Genomic DNA, 17,721 nt, shown 5'->3' on the forward strand with positions numbered 1-17,721 from the left:
GTTTGCAGATCTCCTGCAGCATTTGGGGGGTGAGGGAGGGTGTCTAGAGCTGCCTACAACTGAGTGCGCATGTTTGTGGAATCCTGGGGCTCCCCATTAGCAACAGACAAAAGCCACACCCTCAAGCCCAGCCTTTATCAGAACCAGGTGATATTCTCCTTTCCCAATTGTTGGATCTGTTGGCTTATATTTCACTTGGTTCAGAACTTGGTTCAGGAGGAGAGGTCCTATTTATTGGCCCCTTCAGAGACACATTTGGTATATTATCTGCATACCCAACACTGGGGAAGAATATACTCCTGGAGGTACTGGGTCTCTGGACAGGAAAGAAAGGATGTTTTACTATGGCCTGTATGTTTTTCAACTTGGTGGTTTGCAGCCTTGATTGTGCAGTGTGGCCGGTTTTTATAGTTGGGCAGGTAGCTTTTAACATCAAGAGGCTTTAATTCCTAAACCACAGGGTATTTTGATCTTGATGTGTGACCACAACTTATGGTGGTTATTCTCCAGGAAAGTGGCTGTTTACAGAGGTAGGGCCTAGAGCAGACAGTGGGCCTCAGGAGAGGCTGCAGGCCAGGGATCTCGGAAAACAGGCAGGACCCGTGGGGTGACCTTAGCCAAATGATGAACACTTTTGCGGGAGGGCCACTGCATTTTGGCCCCTTGGCAAAGGCCTGAGGCAGCTCAGAGCTTTTGGAGGTGCCCATGGGCCCCAGGCTGAATGAATACACAGAGACAGTTGAGGCTCAGAAAAAGGAGATTTCAACATCTACTGCCTAAAGACTACTGAGCAAAGTAAATAGTTGCCATTTTTAAAAGTGAATTCCAGAGTCCTATCAAGGTTCTCACTTGAAATCACTGACAGGTCTAGAGGGCAGCACTGGATTGGCTGCCTCTAAGTCTGTTCTGCATTCAAAGGCAAAAAAACCCATACCCTGGACGCTCTTAATTTGTCCACAGGCTCTGGGATCCACCTTATTCCAAGCAAGCAATCTGGACTGGTCTTTTCAGATGGAGAAATCTTGCCTTGCAGAGGGCCTTTTTGGCTAAAGCAACCTCACAGCAAGTGGCAAGAGCCTGAAAACACTTGTTCCCAAGGTAGGGTGTCCCACAGCTACCCACCTGACACAGCCCACGCTGGTGACAACCCCAGGCTGATGGTCTCCTGGGGCTTCACAGGGAATGGTGAGGCAGGTTTTGATGTGCTGGTTGCAAACCAAAACCCAGCAGGGAGAGGCTCCTAGTGGGAGGTTATATTCAGCACTTTGTACTCACCCAAGGGGAGGGGATCCACCCAGGCGTTCTGCTTTTTCTCTGAGAAACCTGGCATTTGGGATACTGCCACCTATGTGCAAGGTTCAGGAATATCCGATGGTGGCAATCCCTGTCTTCACTGACTTCCATCCATCATATTCAATATCTTTAAGTCTTCCTTTCCCCTTTCACCTTTGTGTTCAGTTCAAAGGTCATGGATTACAGACAAGAAGCTTAGCCTGATTAGCATTTAGGTAAGGCTAAACGGAAGGTTTTCTCAGCCCACTGTGAGTCTTTCCCTCAGATATCATGGGCTCTCTATTATGGTCTCTGGGACACTCAGAGGCAGGTCCTGGGGTCCTAATTCCGTCCAGGATAAATCTTCTGAGATCGAGATGGGTTTGCCTTCTAACTTTGTAGGCTGTGCAACTACTGTTGTGATCAACTTGCATGCTGCATTAAGCTTGAGGACTCTAAAAAGTAAAACCATTGATCTTCTAAGGCTTCATGAGGTTGGAAGCAAGTCAGTCCTAACAGAGGCCCATCTCCCCCCCTACCCCCACCCCACCCCGCCGCCATGGTCAGTCTTCATACTTCTGAATGAGCCCAAGCTTGGTGGTGAAGAACATTCAATGGTTAGTCCAAAATCTGGGGAAGGTTTACGGGAACCCTCACTCCCTACTTTCAGGTAGAGGGAGCTACACTAGCAATAGCACTCCGGACCTCTGTCAGCCTCTCTGGCATTTTCCTCTGAAACAAAAGTGCATGCAGAGTTCAGTATCTTCATCCCCTCTTTGATGCTGGGAGCCAGCCTGCCTATACAGTGCAGGTATCAGCATGCTGCAGGTGAAGATGTAAGAGCAGGGTCCCCAGGTAGGAGGCTGGCCCTCACCCAGCATTGCTGAAGATGGGAGGCAAGGGGGGGGGGGCACGGATTATTTGGAGATCCAATTTATTTAATCCATGTTCTCCACTCTCACCTTTATCAGTAATAAAGGTTGTATTTTGACTCTCTTTCTGCTGACCCTTTTATTCTTTATCTAGAACTTAGATGGATAAGCAGCACTATTTATTAGGTCTCTTCAAAGACACCCAAATTACATACAAAGTCTCAATATTACTTAATACTCAAAGGCCAAGGCTCAAAGATCAACAAGAAGCCAGACTACATAACATCCTTATACCTTATACCATATATCCTATATACACTGGCAGAGCCACAAGCCACCAGGATGGCTGACCACAGAGGGTCCAAGAGCAGACATCCAAGTCTCTTTAAGTGCTTGCAGAAGTCCAGGTGCTAGGAAGAGAAAGTCATGTGTACCTCTGGACTACTCAGTGACTACAGTGCTGGGCCCAGCCACGTTGAGGTCAGGAAAAATAAGGCCATTCAGAGAACTGTCAATCATTCATCAGTTATCTGCATCTCTTAAAATCACTACCATGGGGCCCTGTGGCTAGTGACAGAAACTGCCTACTTCCATGTTATCCTAATTCTGGCTCAGTCTATTAAACTTTCCCATTCATAAGGCCAAAGATGCTCCCTGAAACTGAGATCCTTAAAGTCTGGATTATAAAGTCTAAATCCTCCTCCAGGCTGCTATCTTTCAAGATCTAGAACAGACAAGTTTCTTTTGCTCCCACCGTGTATACTCTTGCTGACTTCCAAGGAACTGGTTGTTACCAGCAAGGCAAAACCCTGTTCAAGTTCCCAATGGCCACTTCCTAGAGGTGTGCCTTTAAGGGAATGCATTAAGCTAGGCTTCAGTCAGACATTTGTAAAATGGATAGTGATGATAATGCCTATCTTATCTCAGGGGGCTGATGTGAGATTACATGAGACAATGCAGGTGGAGGGCTTGGCCTGGCACATAGTAAGCACTCAGCAAATATTAGATTTAATCACATGAGTCAGCTTTCAAGAAGGCTCAATCCTTAGCAACACACCACATAAGCCACAACTGAAAATTTTAGGCAAAAGGAATAGGCAATAAACAGTAAAGCGAAGCTATAGACAAATTACAAATGTCATCCGTCATTCATTCAGACACCTCAAGGAAGATAAAAAGGCCAAAATACATATAAAAACAATCTTCAACTCATCTGTAACCAGGAGAGTGCAAATTGAAACCAAGGAGATACCATTATGCAGTCCACGAGATTGTTAAAAATTTTAAAGTTTGGCTACAACATATGCTTAAATTATGGAAAAACAGAAATACGTACATGGTGCTGGTGGACCAATTTGGAAAACATTCCTGTTTGCAACTCAGCAATTCTACTCCTTGGTACATATACCAGAGCAGTTCAGCATTCCTTCACCTGGGAGCTTGCTAGACATGCACATTCTGAGTTTCCACCACAGGTTTACTGAATCAGAAGCCCAGAGGGTGGGGCCAGGAATCTATGTTTAACGGGCCTTCTGGCGATTCTTACACAAGCTCAAGTTTGAGAAATGCAGTCCTAGAGTGTCCCTGACACTTAATGCCCAGGTGGCAAGTACAGGAATATTCATAGTAGCAAAATTCTGAAGCCACACACACAAACTCATCAACAACAAATTGAATAAGTGAATGCTACCATATTCATAGCATGCAATGCCCTAGAGCAGTGAAAACGAACAAATTATAGTTACACAACTCAACTGAATGAATCTCACAGACAGAATGCTAAGCAGAAGAAGCAAATCACAAAAAACACATTATATATATGTATACATAAATACACACATATGCAAGGCACATTTATATATAAATGCATAATACATATATACTTACATAAACACATCTCTCCCCCCATATATATGGAATATATACAAAGATGGTTAACACTATGAAGACAAGCAACAAATAATTAATTAGAAAAATGAAGATAGTGGTTACCTCTGGAGGGGGAAGGGGAATGCAAATAGAAACAATATTCTGGAGACTTCCAAGGTACTGGCAATATTCCATTTCTTAACCTTTCTAGTAGTTACACTGACATATTTGTACACTTTTTTTAAAAAGATTTTATTTATTTATTCCTAAGAGACACAGACAGAAGCAGAGACACAGGCAGAGGGAGAAGCAGGCTCCTCATAGGGAGCCCGATGTGAGATTCAATCCCCAGACCAGGATCATGCCCTGGGCCGAAGGCAGACGCTCAATCACTGAGCCACCCAGGTGTCCCATACACTTTTATTATTTTTTACACTGTGCATATATGTTTTATATATTCCCTCACATGTATCACATTTTCCAATTAAAAAATATTTTTTAAAAGGTTGAACTTCATATATATACAAGATAGAACTGATGCCAATCCTGCCTTAATTTTTCCCCCCTGCACTCAAATAAATACCAAACCAGAACACAGGCTCTGACATCAGGCTGCTGGCATTTGAATCCCAGTTCCTTCCCTTAACAAAATCACTTTGGGCACATTGTTTTAAACTATCTGTACTTTGGTGTCCTCATATGTAAAACAAATATAATCTTTTGTGAATTAAATGAGTTAATACACTTAAAGTACTCAAAACAGTGCCTGGAACACAGTAATTACTCAAAAATGCTATTATTAGGGCAGGATGAAACCCAGTTAAAAGTAACATTTCCTGCATCGAATCGCCAATAAATCATCAGCTTCTCTAAGAACAATGAATCTTCCCTCTGTTTTTGCAGGTTCTGTGCTGGCATCAACCAACATTATATTATCTTCAACTCCCTTCTGTCTATTAGGTCCTCCTCATCATCATGTTAAAAGCATTCAGAAAGGAGTAAGTTACTCTGGTTCCAGGCTAGTCTCAACACACACACACACACACACACACACACACACACACACACACACACACTTGCATCAATATCAGAACATTAAAGAATTAAATCACAGAAGCAAAGAGACAGACCTAGAAGACACCAGAATAGCTTCTGTTCGATTACCTGTAATTCCCAAATCAAATTGCCAGCAGAATAACACTCCATATATATTAACCTCTTTCCCTAATCTTATCAGCCTAGACAACATCTGCTAGAATTTAAAGAGGAATGTTAAAATATGTGTCCTTCAACTGTGGCTTCCCAATGGGGTCAAAGGGACACTGGTGATAGTCCTTACAGGGTTACAAGTAATCTGGCTAGAACGCTGAATGTAGAACAAAGCTTTGAACAGCCCAGAGCTCAAATTTATTCAAATAATTAAATTATCCCTCGATATGCCCACCAAATCTTCAGTTAAAGAGCTTATATACTTTGTTTACCATCTAAAAGCACTTTTCTAAGTGATGTATATATATTAACCCATTTACTTTTCATAATCACCTTATGATAGATAGTGTCATAAAAATGTCATGTTGTCCAAGTGCACATAACAACCAAGTGTCAGAACTGAGGCACAAACACAAGTCAACTAGCTCCAGAGACCCCAATCTTAACAAATATGTCTCACTGCCACGCTAGGTAACCAAGTCCGCACAACTGGAAAATAAAAAAGGACAAGAACCCAGAATCTAGAAATGTTAAACTTAATAAAGGGAGCATTTCTGCTCAGAAAAAAAGAAGTTTCATTTGACTAATGACAACCACTCATATGCTGGTGTGTATGTGTACCATGTGTATAAAATCTTGGTGGGAGAAACTGAGCAAGACTCCCTACCCTCAAACGACACACAAAAAGAAATTTCAGATAAGTAAACATCTAAATGTGAAAATATACACAGATACATACAATTTGATACAGCATGAGGTTTAGGAAGACTGTGTTTGAAGGTGGATGGTCTCAATTTATATATTGGCACAACCACCAGAGTAGCATTCCAGGAACACAAAATGTGTGTGTGTGTGTATTTTAAATTATGAAGAACCAGGACACCTGAATGACTCAGTGGTTGAGCATCTGCCTTTGGCTTGGGGCGTGATCCCAGAGTCCAGGGATCGAGTCCCACATCAGGCTCCCCACGGGAAACCTGCTTCTCCCTCTGCCTGTGTCTCTGCCTCTCTTCCTGTACCTCTCATGAATAAATAAATAAATAAAATCTTTAAAAAAAATTATGAATAACCAAGACTTAGGAAAATAAGGAATAAGAATTGACAAAATTAAAATTAAAATAAGATGACAATCTCAAAAATAAGATGACAAAGTCTATTATAATTGCAAATACTAAAAAAAGTAACCTCACTATTTTAAAAAATGCGTTTTTTAATTTAGGTCATAAAATGGTTTAAGCTACCAGCAGATCGTCCATTGTTATCTACATGTAAATATACCAGTATCCCGTATCCCTCCTTTTAAACACAGCTCCATAGAGACAGTCTCAAATAAAGGGAGGACGATAAATCAAATCATGGATAACTCAGTTTCATTTACAAAGAAGTTAACCATAAATCGATTTGTAAATTAAATCAATGATTATGATATTCTCCCCAAATGTTCTTAGTATTTGTCAAACAGAAAAGACAGAACTGCAAATAAAGTTTAGTGCCAAAAACACAAACACTGCACGTCAACAATTACTTTTATGGGTTGGAGCGAAACACAAGTGAAATACAAAGTATTTATCAATAAGCTGAGGCCATGCAAAAAGTACAATCTCTATAAATAGTGTAAAATAAAGTCCACACGTGTAAGAATGTAAATAAATTAGAGCTGCCCTGAAGCAAACAAATCCTTGGTGGGCTGGAATTTGATTCTTTAGTCCTCATCACTATGCATGGAATCCTCCATCTAGAATCTGGTCTACTAAACCACCATTATATAAATGGAGAGAAAGGGTCTCTAAAAAGAAAGATCTTGGGACAATTGTATGGCACTCTGCATACTTGATGGCAACCTCTCAGATCAAAAAAAAAAAAAAAAAAAAAACTATACAAACACAAAAGAGGGTCAACTGTACCCAAAGATGCACTGAACAGCTGGAAAGCTAGCAGTTTATGGCATTACAACTCCTCCATTTAAAGTTTTTTAAATTAAAATTAAATCTGGGTAAGACCTCATTGAGAAGTGGGTCACTAGTAAGCTCAGAGAAGGTATTAAGAAGCATCACTGAAAAGATTAGAATCCGTTAACACCCAATCCTCTGCTTGAAGACTTCAAATCAAAGACATATAATTCTTTGTCTCCATCCTCCTTCTGATAGAGGCAGTAACATACTGCATTCTAAATGTTTTTTTGGTTTTTGGCTAAATAATACTGCCAAATTGAAGAACTACAGTAGAAAAAATCTGAGTAGGAAAACCCACAAAAGGTGTTATTTCATGGCTTGATAAACCATAAATACTCAAGCAAACTTTAGCTGCAGTGAAATAATCACTCCATTCTTTAAAAAAAAAAAAAAAGGAATCAGTATTTTAGGGATACCTGGGTGGCTCAGCGGTTGAGCATCTGCCTTTGGCTCAGGGTGTGATCCCGCAGTCTTGGGATCAAGTCCCTCATCAGGCTCCCTGCATGGCGCCTGCTCCTCCCTCTGCCTATGTCTCTGCTTTCTCTCTGTGTCTCTCATGACATTTCTCATGAATAAATAAATAAAATCTTAAAAAAAAAATCAGTTTTCATCTTCCCTAATTTCTGGGTATTTCTATAACATGAATCTTTCCTAATTTCTGACTATTATAATACATATGACACAAATACATGGACAACTCTAAAATTGAGTGGAAGATGTCAGACATAAAAGGGAATATGGCAGGTGATGCCATAAAGCACAATGATTCCGTAAGAATAAGCAAAAGTAATAGATGGTATTAGAAGTCAAACAAATCCTCAGCATTGGAGGATGGTTACAATTGGAGGAGGGTACTCATGCGGTGCTGGGGAGGTCTTGATTGGGTGCTGATTCAGTTAGGAGGTTCAATATATGAACATTCAGCAGGATATCCACTTATGATTGCACTTTCCTGCATGCATTGGGTAGTTCCAGAAACTGTGAGTGTGTATGTTTAGGTGTCTTATCAAATCTGAATTCTGAATTCCCTAAAGTACAATTTGGGGAAGCAGGACATTAGAAGCTAATTTTGAACATGTTAGCACCAAATGAACTCTACTGGGGGTGGATGCCAAAGGAGCTGCATAAGGCTAATACTTTGGCCACACGAAACACATTTTTCCTTGATTTACTGGACCAGAAAGCCATAAAGAATGAACTTCAGACTTTGAACCCATTGTGTTAACCAATTAAGACAACAAAAGAAAAAAAAAATTAAGTGATCACAGTCTCTAGTTTATTAAAGACTTATGTTAAGCAAAAGGAGTGGATTATATCTCTTTTAAACTTAGTAAAATTAATGGCTTTTTAGTCATTTATTTCAGAGTTCACTTAATAGCTTCCCAATCAACCAAGAGACATTTTGTTGGAGATTATAGTCAAGCCAACTGTATCCACCCAGTTACAACAGGTCAAGTTACAAGCAAAACAGTTTTAGGCTTTCTCCTCAGCAAACAAATCCATGTCTGTACTGAAGTCCCTCCGCAAAACATTCACATCAATCTGCTTTAGTAGTTCCTTTCGAGATGTGGACATATATATTTCAAAAGACCCCAAATAATTTCATTTGTGGGAGAAAAAGTAATTCAGATGATTCAAACATGGAAAATGTGCCACTAAACGTATTTCAAAACTTGGTAATAGAGTCTCTTGAATTTATTTTCACAGAAAAAAACATTGAAAAACCAGTATCAAAAAAAGAAAAACAAAAAAACAAAAAACATGCACAGCCTGAGGGCCTCTAGGCTCTTAGAAAATATTTTAAGTTCTAGGATTCACACAAAAAAATTACTTTTGAGCACTTATCAGCATATTATTTGTTGACTGAGACAACCTGGAGAACATTATAAAAGTGATTATGAATTATTTCTCTATGGTATTTTCTTCTTTCTCTAACATATTTTAAAAATGAGTGAAAATCCTAACCAAGCACTACATTTTGGCTTCAGAGGCCAAAATATTTAAGGTCAAAATTAATAGAGAAGATAACTCAGAAGTTGACTATTTAAAGAAAAATACCTTAGCAACTCAGTAAAGAGGAACCAAAACTCCTTTCTAATGCAATCTTCATTCCTTGAGTACCATTGTATTGAAAGGATCCCAGCCAGTAGAGGGAGGGAGAAAACCATGTGCTTTGCACAGTCAGGCTCAATCTACTCTGACAGATACAGTTTTACTCTGGATTCTCAGGAAAACTACTCAAACCGAGTTCCACTTTCATCATCTCTAAAATGGGAATTTTTACTCACTAAAACCCTATCTCACAGGGTTACAGAAATAATTAACGGAGATAACATATTAGTCTTCTTCACTAAAACTAAAAATATTTTATTGTAAAGGTTTAGTACTACCAGACATTAGTTTAAAAAAAAAAAAAAGATTCGAGGAGGTAGCAGCAAATATCTAAAGTTTTAATGGTTTTCTCTGGTATGTGTGCTTTTGTGAGTTATATGAATGACCTACTGACAATAAAAATAAATTGTGAGATGTCTTAAAACTGAAAAGGCCATCCTTACTGAAATCAGTATTAGGAAAGTTCAATAACTAGGTGCACCTGCTGGTTCAAGGTGTAGAGTGTGTGACTCTCGATCTTGGGGTCCTGAGCCCCATATTGGAAAGTTCAATAACTAGGTGCACCTGCTGGTTCAAGGTGTAGAGTGTGTGACTCTCGATCTTGGGGTCTCGAGCCCCATATTGGGTGCAGAGATTATTTAAAAAATAAGCAAATAAAAAGACTTAAAAAAAACTTCATTAATGCAACAGAAGAAAGTCAAATAAACTCAAAACTTATTTTAATAATGAGGAAAAAATGGTCATTTCACATTTTCATTTCCAGTAATTTCTGGAATAATATTCTAAACTATGCCCCTCTACTTAACTTTTTTTTTAAAATAATTCCTTTTACTAATTCACTGAAAATTATAATATATCAGAATGAGGAGGAGGGAATCTGGGTATAAATATTTTCAATTATGGTCACGCAAAAAATTGTTTTTATTTTTTTTTTAAGATTTTATTTATTTATTCATGAGAGACACACACACAGAGAGAGAGAGAGAGAGAGAGAGAGAGAGAGAGGCAGAGACACAGGCAGAGGAAGAAGCAGGCTCCATGCAGGGAACCGGATATGGGACTTGATCCCCCGTCTCCAGGATCACACTCTGGGTTGCAGGCGGTGCTAAACCACTGTGCCAACAAGGCTGCCCAAAAAATTGTTTTTAAATTAACACAAAACTAATATTAAAATTGTAATATATATATAAGGATGCTATGGTCAAGTAAATTTTTAAGTTAACACACAAACCAATGTTAAAATCACAATAAATAGGAGTATATATTATTACTCCAGTACTTATTTATTTTTGTTATATGTAGGCATATGGATCAAGCATGTCTCCAAGCGCTTCTCTATATGACTGCCATATTGTATTTATAATAGCACTTCCTTTTAAATAGCTCAAGCTGTTTTAAAGGCATTACACAATTAATTTTCCCAATGCTACTTGGGAAAAACCCAAGTTAAACAATTTATTTAATCAAGGCAGTAGACCAGAACATCTGATTGCTACACTAACTATTCCTCTGGATCTCAAGTTCAAGATAGTAGTAAGGTCTTTAGACTACAATTTAGACCACATTTTTGCCTCCAGAACAGATGAAAAATTAAATATTCAGTCAAAAAAATGTAAGAAATATCACAATGGTTTAACCAACTAATATAATCTCAGGCACAAATAACTCAGTACAGTGTAGTCATTTTAATATACAACATGGAAACTAATCTATTATTTAACTACCCATTAGCCAATCTTTTTTAGACCTACTTGTAGCTCAGCCAACTATAGGTTGTCCTCAACACAACTTTAGGATGTTCTGTTCGTTTAGGCCATCTTCATCCTATCTGTATATTGTTTGATTTTCTATTCTTTCATTACAGCTTCCACTGTGGTCTTTGTCCAATTCCTCCTCATTCAGAAGCCTTGAAATCCCACTGATCATATTTGCTGTCCTTTGAAGCACTTGTAGGTACGTGGCTATGGCATGAAAATTGGGTGGTTTAACAACTATTTTCTTGACCTGGAACTAGAACTAAAATGCTTCATTCCACTCAATAAGGGCTCTCATATCTGACTGCATATTATACATAATTTACTAAATCAACTCCTACTAAGGACATTCAGAGTTCAACTAATCCAACCCTTTGTAATTATAAACAATACTTCCAACACATACCCTTATATATGTATATATGTATGTATAAATCACGTGTACAACATGAATACAGACATCTGTAGAAAAATAACTCACTAAGTCAATGGGCTATATTTTTAGTGCTGACCCACATCATTCAATTCAAAGGTTCTCATGGAAGCTATCTTCTTTCAAAGAAACATGAAAGTATAAAAGGAATAAAAGGAATAATTTTTATTCTTAGTAGTACCACATTCCTCTTCCTTTAGGTCAAACCCAAAAAATAGTTTACTTTTAGTGGTAAAAGCAGCATAGCCAATGGGGGGGAAAAAATATTTTTAGAAGTCAAGCATATAGAAAATACAGACTACTTTTAACCTATCATATATATAATAAACTCTTGTTAATGACCCTCAAAATGATACTCTACCACTCTGAGTATGTGAAAACCTTTGCATTTTAGGTTAAAAATTAAAGTCATTCCAAAGTCTTTGAAAAGGAGTCATTTGGGAGATATTTTTCAGCAGCCCCAAGAGTCACAGAACTGGAAAGTCCCCTAGAGATCTACTAATCCAACCGGACCCAGTATTTTACTATTGAGGAAAATGAGGTCATGAGAGTTTAAAGGCGTAAACTACATCTGCACTAGATTAGAACCCCAGGCTTCCTGCCCTTGACACTAGTTCTTGCCCTTGACACTACCTAACAGCAGCTCATTTGCATAAAATAAAGTTATTACGCCTTTGGTGCCCAAATCACCTTGGATGGCACACACAAAGGTACTAATTAATTACTGAATTGACACTTCATGCCAAACTGTGATAAATGTTGTAGAAGACACATATGTAGATAGCAATCCTGAACATACATGTTGTGTAAATAAGTGCAATCCAGGGGGCTTGGGTATTGCTCTAAGTACAGTGGAAGGTCAGACAAGGAAGTGCAGGAAGTATGAAAGACAGTAACAAGAAATAAGAACTGAAAAGCATTTATTTATAACTCAAATTTTCCTTTTAAAAACTCTGTTGTAACACAGATCTTAATCTTTAAATCCCAATCTTTTAAAAGGTCCCATTAAGCTCTAGAATTCACCTTCTGGCCACTTTAAAGACATCACTTTATATATGCAGAAGATACGGCTCAAACTAAAACATTTATCTGTACATACCTCTTCCCTGGCATGAATAGGGTTGTTTAATTAAAACGGATCTACATTTAGTTAAATATACAAAGACTAGCATCTGCTCAAATTAACTGATATAATTTGCTAAAAAATTAAAACAAAAATAAGTTTTTGGTAGGAAAAGACAGAAATGGGAAGCATAATGATTTGTTGATACAAATTATATGTCAACTCAGTTGAAATAGTTCTTAACACAACTTGAAAATGCTTAGGTCCTTTTAGAAGGTATACTAATGGCAGATAAGAAATATTCAAATGACAAATTCCAAATTCCAAATCTATCATATTTTTAAAATCGTTGATAAAATTCACCACCAGTCTGTGCAGTGCTTAAACTTGATTACTTTTTGTATTTGAGCCAAAAGAACAAATTTGAATAATGTTAACTTGGGCAAAACGGTAGAGTATATACACAAACACTACATTTCTTAAATAACATCTAGGATTTTTCTTTAAAAATCACTCTTCTAACTTAAGAATATCCCTTTGAAAACAGAATGGGGATCTGAGTTACTTAGGATTTTTTTTAAGGCACTTTAAAGCAAGATTAACTGTTGCTTTAAGTCTTGACATTTCCCGATTAATAACCCTAAAGCTTAATGAGGCACAACAGATTTAAGAATTGCAAATTTTTAGTGAAAAGGGAAATTAAGGACAGTTTGGTGCAATACACAGTCACCAAAATAATCTGCTCCAAGAAGACTTTAGTCCCTATATGTAAAAAAACAGAATCAAAAAAGAATTTCCTCTTTAAATAAAATCTCAGTCTGAACTTTTAGAAGACTGGTCAGAGCTGACTTCCAAGAATGTATGAAAGTCAAAAAGTACAATCTGTATGTAAATTCTGAACTTGCAATTGGGGCCTAAAATCATATATATGAAGATATCTATAGATATACATATATGAAGATATCTATATATACTCATAGGTATATCCATATATATATATTTTTAAATGTGTCCATAAAATATTTTAGGATGCATGCACAAATTATTATTTTTCAAATCACACCTAGTATATGCTTGCAATGCACCACCATCTATGAGTAATGACCACATGACACAAGATAAGAAAAGGGCAAAGATATGTATAACTATGGACACTAAGTAGAATAAACTGTGAATATCAACTATGTTATCTCTCCTTACTTTCACAGTAAGTTGTTACAAAGACATGAAAATCAAACACTGAAAATAAATATTTCATACTTAAAATGATTACTGCATCCAAGGTTTCCTACACCGTAAAATAAAGCTTCTTTTCACACATTTCATGTGTTGAATATTAATCTCTTCAAAATGCATACACCTAACAGGTGAAAATCACATACGGTTTATGCATTTTTTTTTCATACTTTCTCAGGGTCGAAAGGAGGACCTATGTGGTAAGAGTAAGAATCCAGGGTATCTACAAACATTAAGGTGATGTCTTTGATGCTTCATAACCCATACAGAGTGTATTTAAACTAGAACAATGGAATTATGCAATTAACATGTGAACCAGAAAAACAAAGCAGGTTTCTAGTCTAGTAATTACTGGGTAGGCAGTAGAAGTAAAATTGGTGGTTTTTGTTTTTTTGTTTTTTTTCCTGATAATCTATTGAAGACCTTGAAAGTCATTTGTATAATTTAAAAGGAAAGTTTGTCTTAACTTTGTGATATCCTTCGATCCTTGAAATCTAATGCTTAAATTTAACTTTTTTGTTTTTAGTGTAAAGGACAATGCTAATGAGTTAAAATGAAGAGTAACAGAGAAAATCTTAAAGCTGAATATCATAATGTGCAAAATCGACTAGAATTATGTAAATCCAAGTAACAGAACAACCAAACTAATAATCTCCCAAAATAAAAAAAAAAAAAAGTGTTCAAAGCAAAACAAGGGACACTTCAGAGAATACATAAACGCATAGTCCTTTTGTATACTTAATTATTTGTCTTAAACTGGTCTGAAGAAAAAAAGGTTGCTCTGTATCTATTACTAAAAACTATTCATCCTCTTCCCTAAAACTCTTGTCTTCTTATCTGACCTTAAAAAGAAAAAAACTAGACTTGAATAGCAGATGACTGCAGAGGGGCCATTTTCACCTTGCAGATAGATCTCTGTTATTCTGGTGTGTAAAGCAGGCCATTAGCACAAAGTCATTCCTAATCTCAGTTGTACAATCCACATGGTGCATTTAACCCTAAAACTCACGTTGCATAAACTGCTCTGCTTCCACTCCTAATGACCTTGCAAATCATTCAATGTGATTGCTTAACTTGTACCTAGGAATTAGGAGACTGCCAAACAACTTGATGACAAAGTTAGAATTTCCCCTTTCCTGAGTGTTTACAAAAGTCAGCATAACATCCATCTAGAAGAAAGTGAGAAATATCATAGGATGGTAAAGACAACCGCATTAGTCGACGTTTATAAATGCTATTTTTGTACATGCTTAAAGAAGAAAATGACTTATGAAATTCACACCTGACTTCAAGGCAGATGACTAAGAGAAAATGAGACTGCTCCGGTGGTACCACACTTAGTCCCACGGCATGAATTACCAACAAATGCCTCCTGTCCTTCCTTCTCTGCACAGTACTCAATTAAAACTTACTTTCAGATCGAAAAGTTAGTGAACATACCATCTACTGCTGGCCTCAGACTCTGAACATTTATCGAAAGTTGTTTGTAAATTAGTAGGACCACTCAAAGACGTTCAAAATTAATGCTTTTGATTTTAAAAATAAGACTTCATCTATGACATGTTCTTTGTGTAAAAGGAAAAGGAAAATGTCTGATGTCCACAGGATTCTTAAGTTCATCTTGCCTTCTCCCTAAACTTCAAACCACTCTAGTACTTTTCTTTTTTTCCCCCCTTCTTCCCCTTCAGCCTAGCCCCCTTTAGTAAGTCCTATTTGAAAAGAAGAAACAATAAATGAAGCGGCAGGAGGTGAAAGAATGAGGAGTGCGCACTCCAAGAATAAAGGGCGGTTTTATAACAGGAGATACTTTTGTTAGCAAGTGACTGGCAGGTCTCCTCCCCCAGCCAGAAGAAATTCCATCCACTTCCCAAAACTGCAGAGGCCGAAAACGTCCAGTCTCCTAGTTCTGAAACCCCAGAGTCGGGAGAGCCGAGGGGGGCGGACTGGCGGGTGGGGGAAGGGGAGGGAGACCAGCGGGAGACGAAAGAACAAAAGGAGAAACCCAAGAAAGCAGAAAAGACGGGACTCGGGCGGCCGCCGGGCCCGACGGCGGGAGGGCACGGCCCGGGGGAAGAGAAGAGCGCGCGGGGCCGGGCAGGGCGCGCCGAGGAGCCGCGCACCATGGACAGGGCTCCAGCGGCCCCGGCCCACACCCCTCTAGGGGGCGGCGGAGAAAGCGCGAGAGACCGCGGGCGCCGACCCCCCGCCCCGCGGCCGGAGCGCGCCAGGCCCTGACCCGTGAAGACCACGGAGGGGGGCGATCAGCACCATCTGTCCCTGCCCGGGCCGCCCCCGGCGCAGCGGCACTTCCGAGCCTCGCCCGCACTTTTCGGAGCTGCCACCCGCTGGCCACCCCCCAGCTGCAAGGGTGCGCGGGGGGAGCCCCTCGGGCGGATTTCCCGGGAGACCCTGACCAGCTGCGGGGGTGGGGTGGGGTGGGGTGGGGTGGGGGGACACGCCCCTCTCCTGCAGCCGCCTTAGAACCCCATCGCCTGCGGGGGCAGCTTCGGGACCCGCGCCCCCCCCCGCCCTGCGCGCCCCGCGTGGCTTCCCGGGACCCTGTGGGCGGCCGGGAGGGGCCCCGGGGCAGCCTCCGGCCGGACGCCGCGGGAAAGTTGGGCGGTCAGCCGGGCTGGGGGCCGGTGGCGCCGAGGGGCCAGGGAGCCCGCGACCTGCCTGGAGCAGGTGCTTCCTGCCGCGGAGAAGCCTCCTGGTCCAGATGCCGGGAAGAGGCTGTCTGGCGCTCTCCCGAAGGCGTGAAAAGTGCGGAGGCTCCTCGCGAAGGCGTCCCCGAGGACGCACGCAGGGGACGGAGCGGACAGAGGGAGACGAATAGCAGCCGAGTAACGGAACTTCGCCCCGTCCGCCGGGAGCAGGGGACGCGGGGCCAGGGGCCGGGTGCGGAGGCCCCGGCCCGCAGAGAGTCTCCGGCGCAAGGGGACGAGGTTTCCTTCCAGGTGGGACCGACACAGAACACAGGGGGCGGGGGGCAAGGGGGCAGGAAAAGGAGGCAACTCTGGGCTGGGGTAAAGACAATAGGGCAGTGGAGCCCTCGGGCACCGGGAGGCGCGCGGGTGCCGGGGTGGGGTGGGGTGGAGGCACGTCCCGTAACTAAGACACCAGAGTGAGAATTCCTACTGCAAACTCGCGACCCATCCCTGCAGAAATAAACAAAAAAAAAAAATACAAAAAAAAATTTTTTTTTTTTTTTGGAGCAAAGTGCAAAGCGACGGGCGAGAAGCGTAGAAAACTGCAAAACCTGGGAGCTCTCCTGCCTCACCCTTCTGCTGCCTGGAGACACCCCCTGCAAGCTCGCCCGGCCCGGAAGGAAGAACAGAGGCGGCCGGCGATCCGTCCCTTCGGGACCCGCCGGGAGCGGCGCGGGAGACCCGCCGGCCCGGCCGGCCCTGCCCCTGCGCCCGACCCGAGCCTCGTGCCTGCGCAGCTCCCGGCCGCGCGGTGCGGCACCTCCCTTGCCGGGTGCGCAGCCTGGCCCCGCAGCGGCGCGGGGAACAAAGGGACCCGGCGCCGCCCGCCCCACCCCGCCCGCGGCCCGGCCGGCGGAGACCGCCGCGTACCTGGAGCAGGGCCGCCAGCAGCGGCAGCAGGGTCCGCGGCGCTCCCACTATCCGGCACATGGAGGCGGAGAGGGGCCGAGCGAGGAGCCGGAGGCGGCGGCGGCGGCGGCGGCGGCGGCGGCGGCAGCGGCAGCACCAACAGCGGCGCGGAGAGACGGCTCCAGGCAGTTTCCACCCCCTTCCCTTCCCCTCCCCACCCCACCCCCTTCACCGCTGCTCTCCGCTCCCCGCCAATGGAGAGCGAGCTGATGACAAATAGCGGGCCGCGGAGTCCGCGGGACTCGCACCAGGAGTAATAAAACAGACCGAGAGATCAAGGAGCTGGGGAGGGGGCGGGGGCGGGGCGGGGGAGGGGGAGGGGGCGGGCGTGC

At 41.6% G+C, this 17,721-nt stretch overlaps 1 protein-coding gene across 1 annotated transcript in view; it reads right to left on the reverse strand.

Moving 5' to 3' along the window:
* CDH2 (cadherin 2) overlaps positions 1–17,478 on the reverse strand; it is a 214,133-nt gene extending 196,655 nt beyond the window's left edge. The window contains exon 1 of the mRNA XM_041732067.1: positions 17,351–17,478. Within this exon, the coding sequence (XP_041588001.1) occupies positions 17,351–17,410 (60 nt within the window). The 5' untranslated portion in view covers positions 17,411–17,478. The remainder of the gene's footprint in view (positions 1–17,350) is intronic.
* Between the last annotated feature and the right edge of the window lie 243 nt (positions 17,479–17,721).

This window comes from Vulpes lagopus, chromosome 1 (assembly GCF_018345385.1).
Source record: "Vulpes lagopus strain Blue_001 chromosome 1, ASM1834538v1, whole genome shotgun sequence".
In the NCBI taxonomy this organism is placed as follows: Eukaryota; Metazoa; Chordata; class Mammalia; order Carnivora; family Canidae; genus Vulpes; species Vulpes lagopus.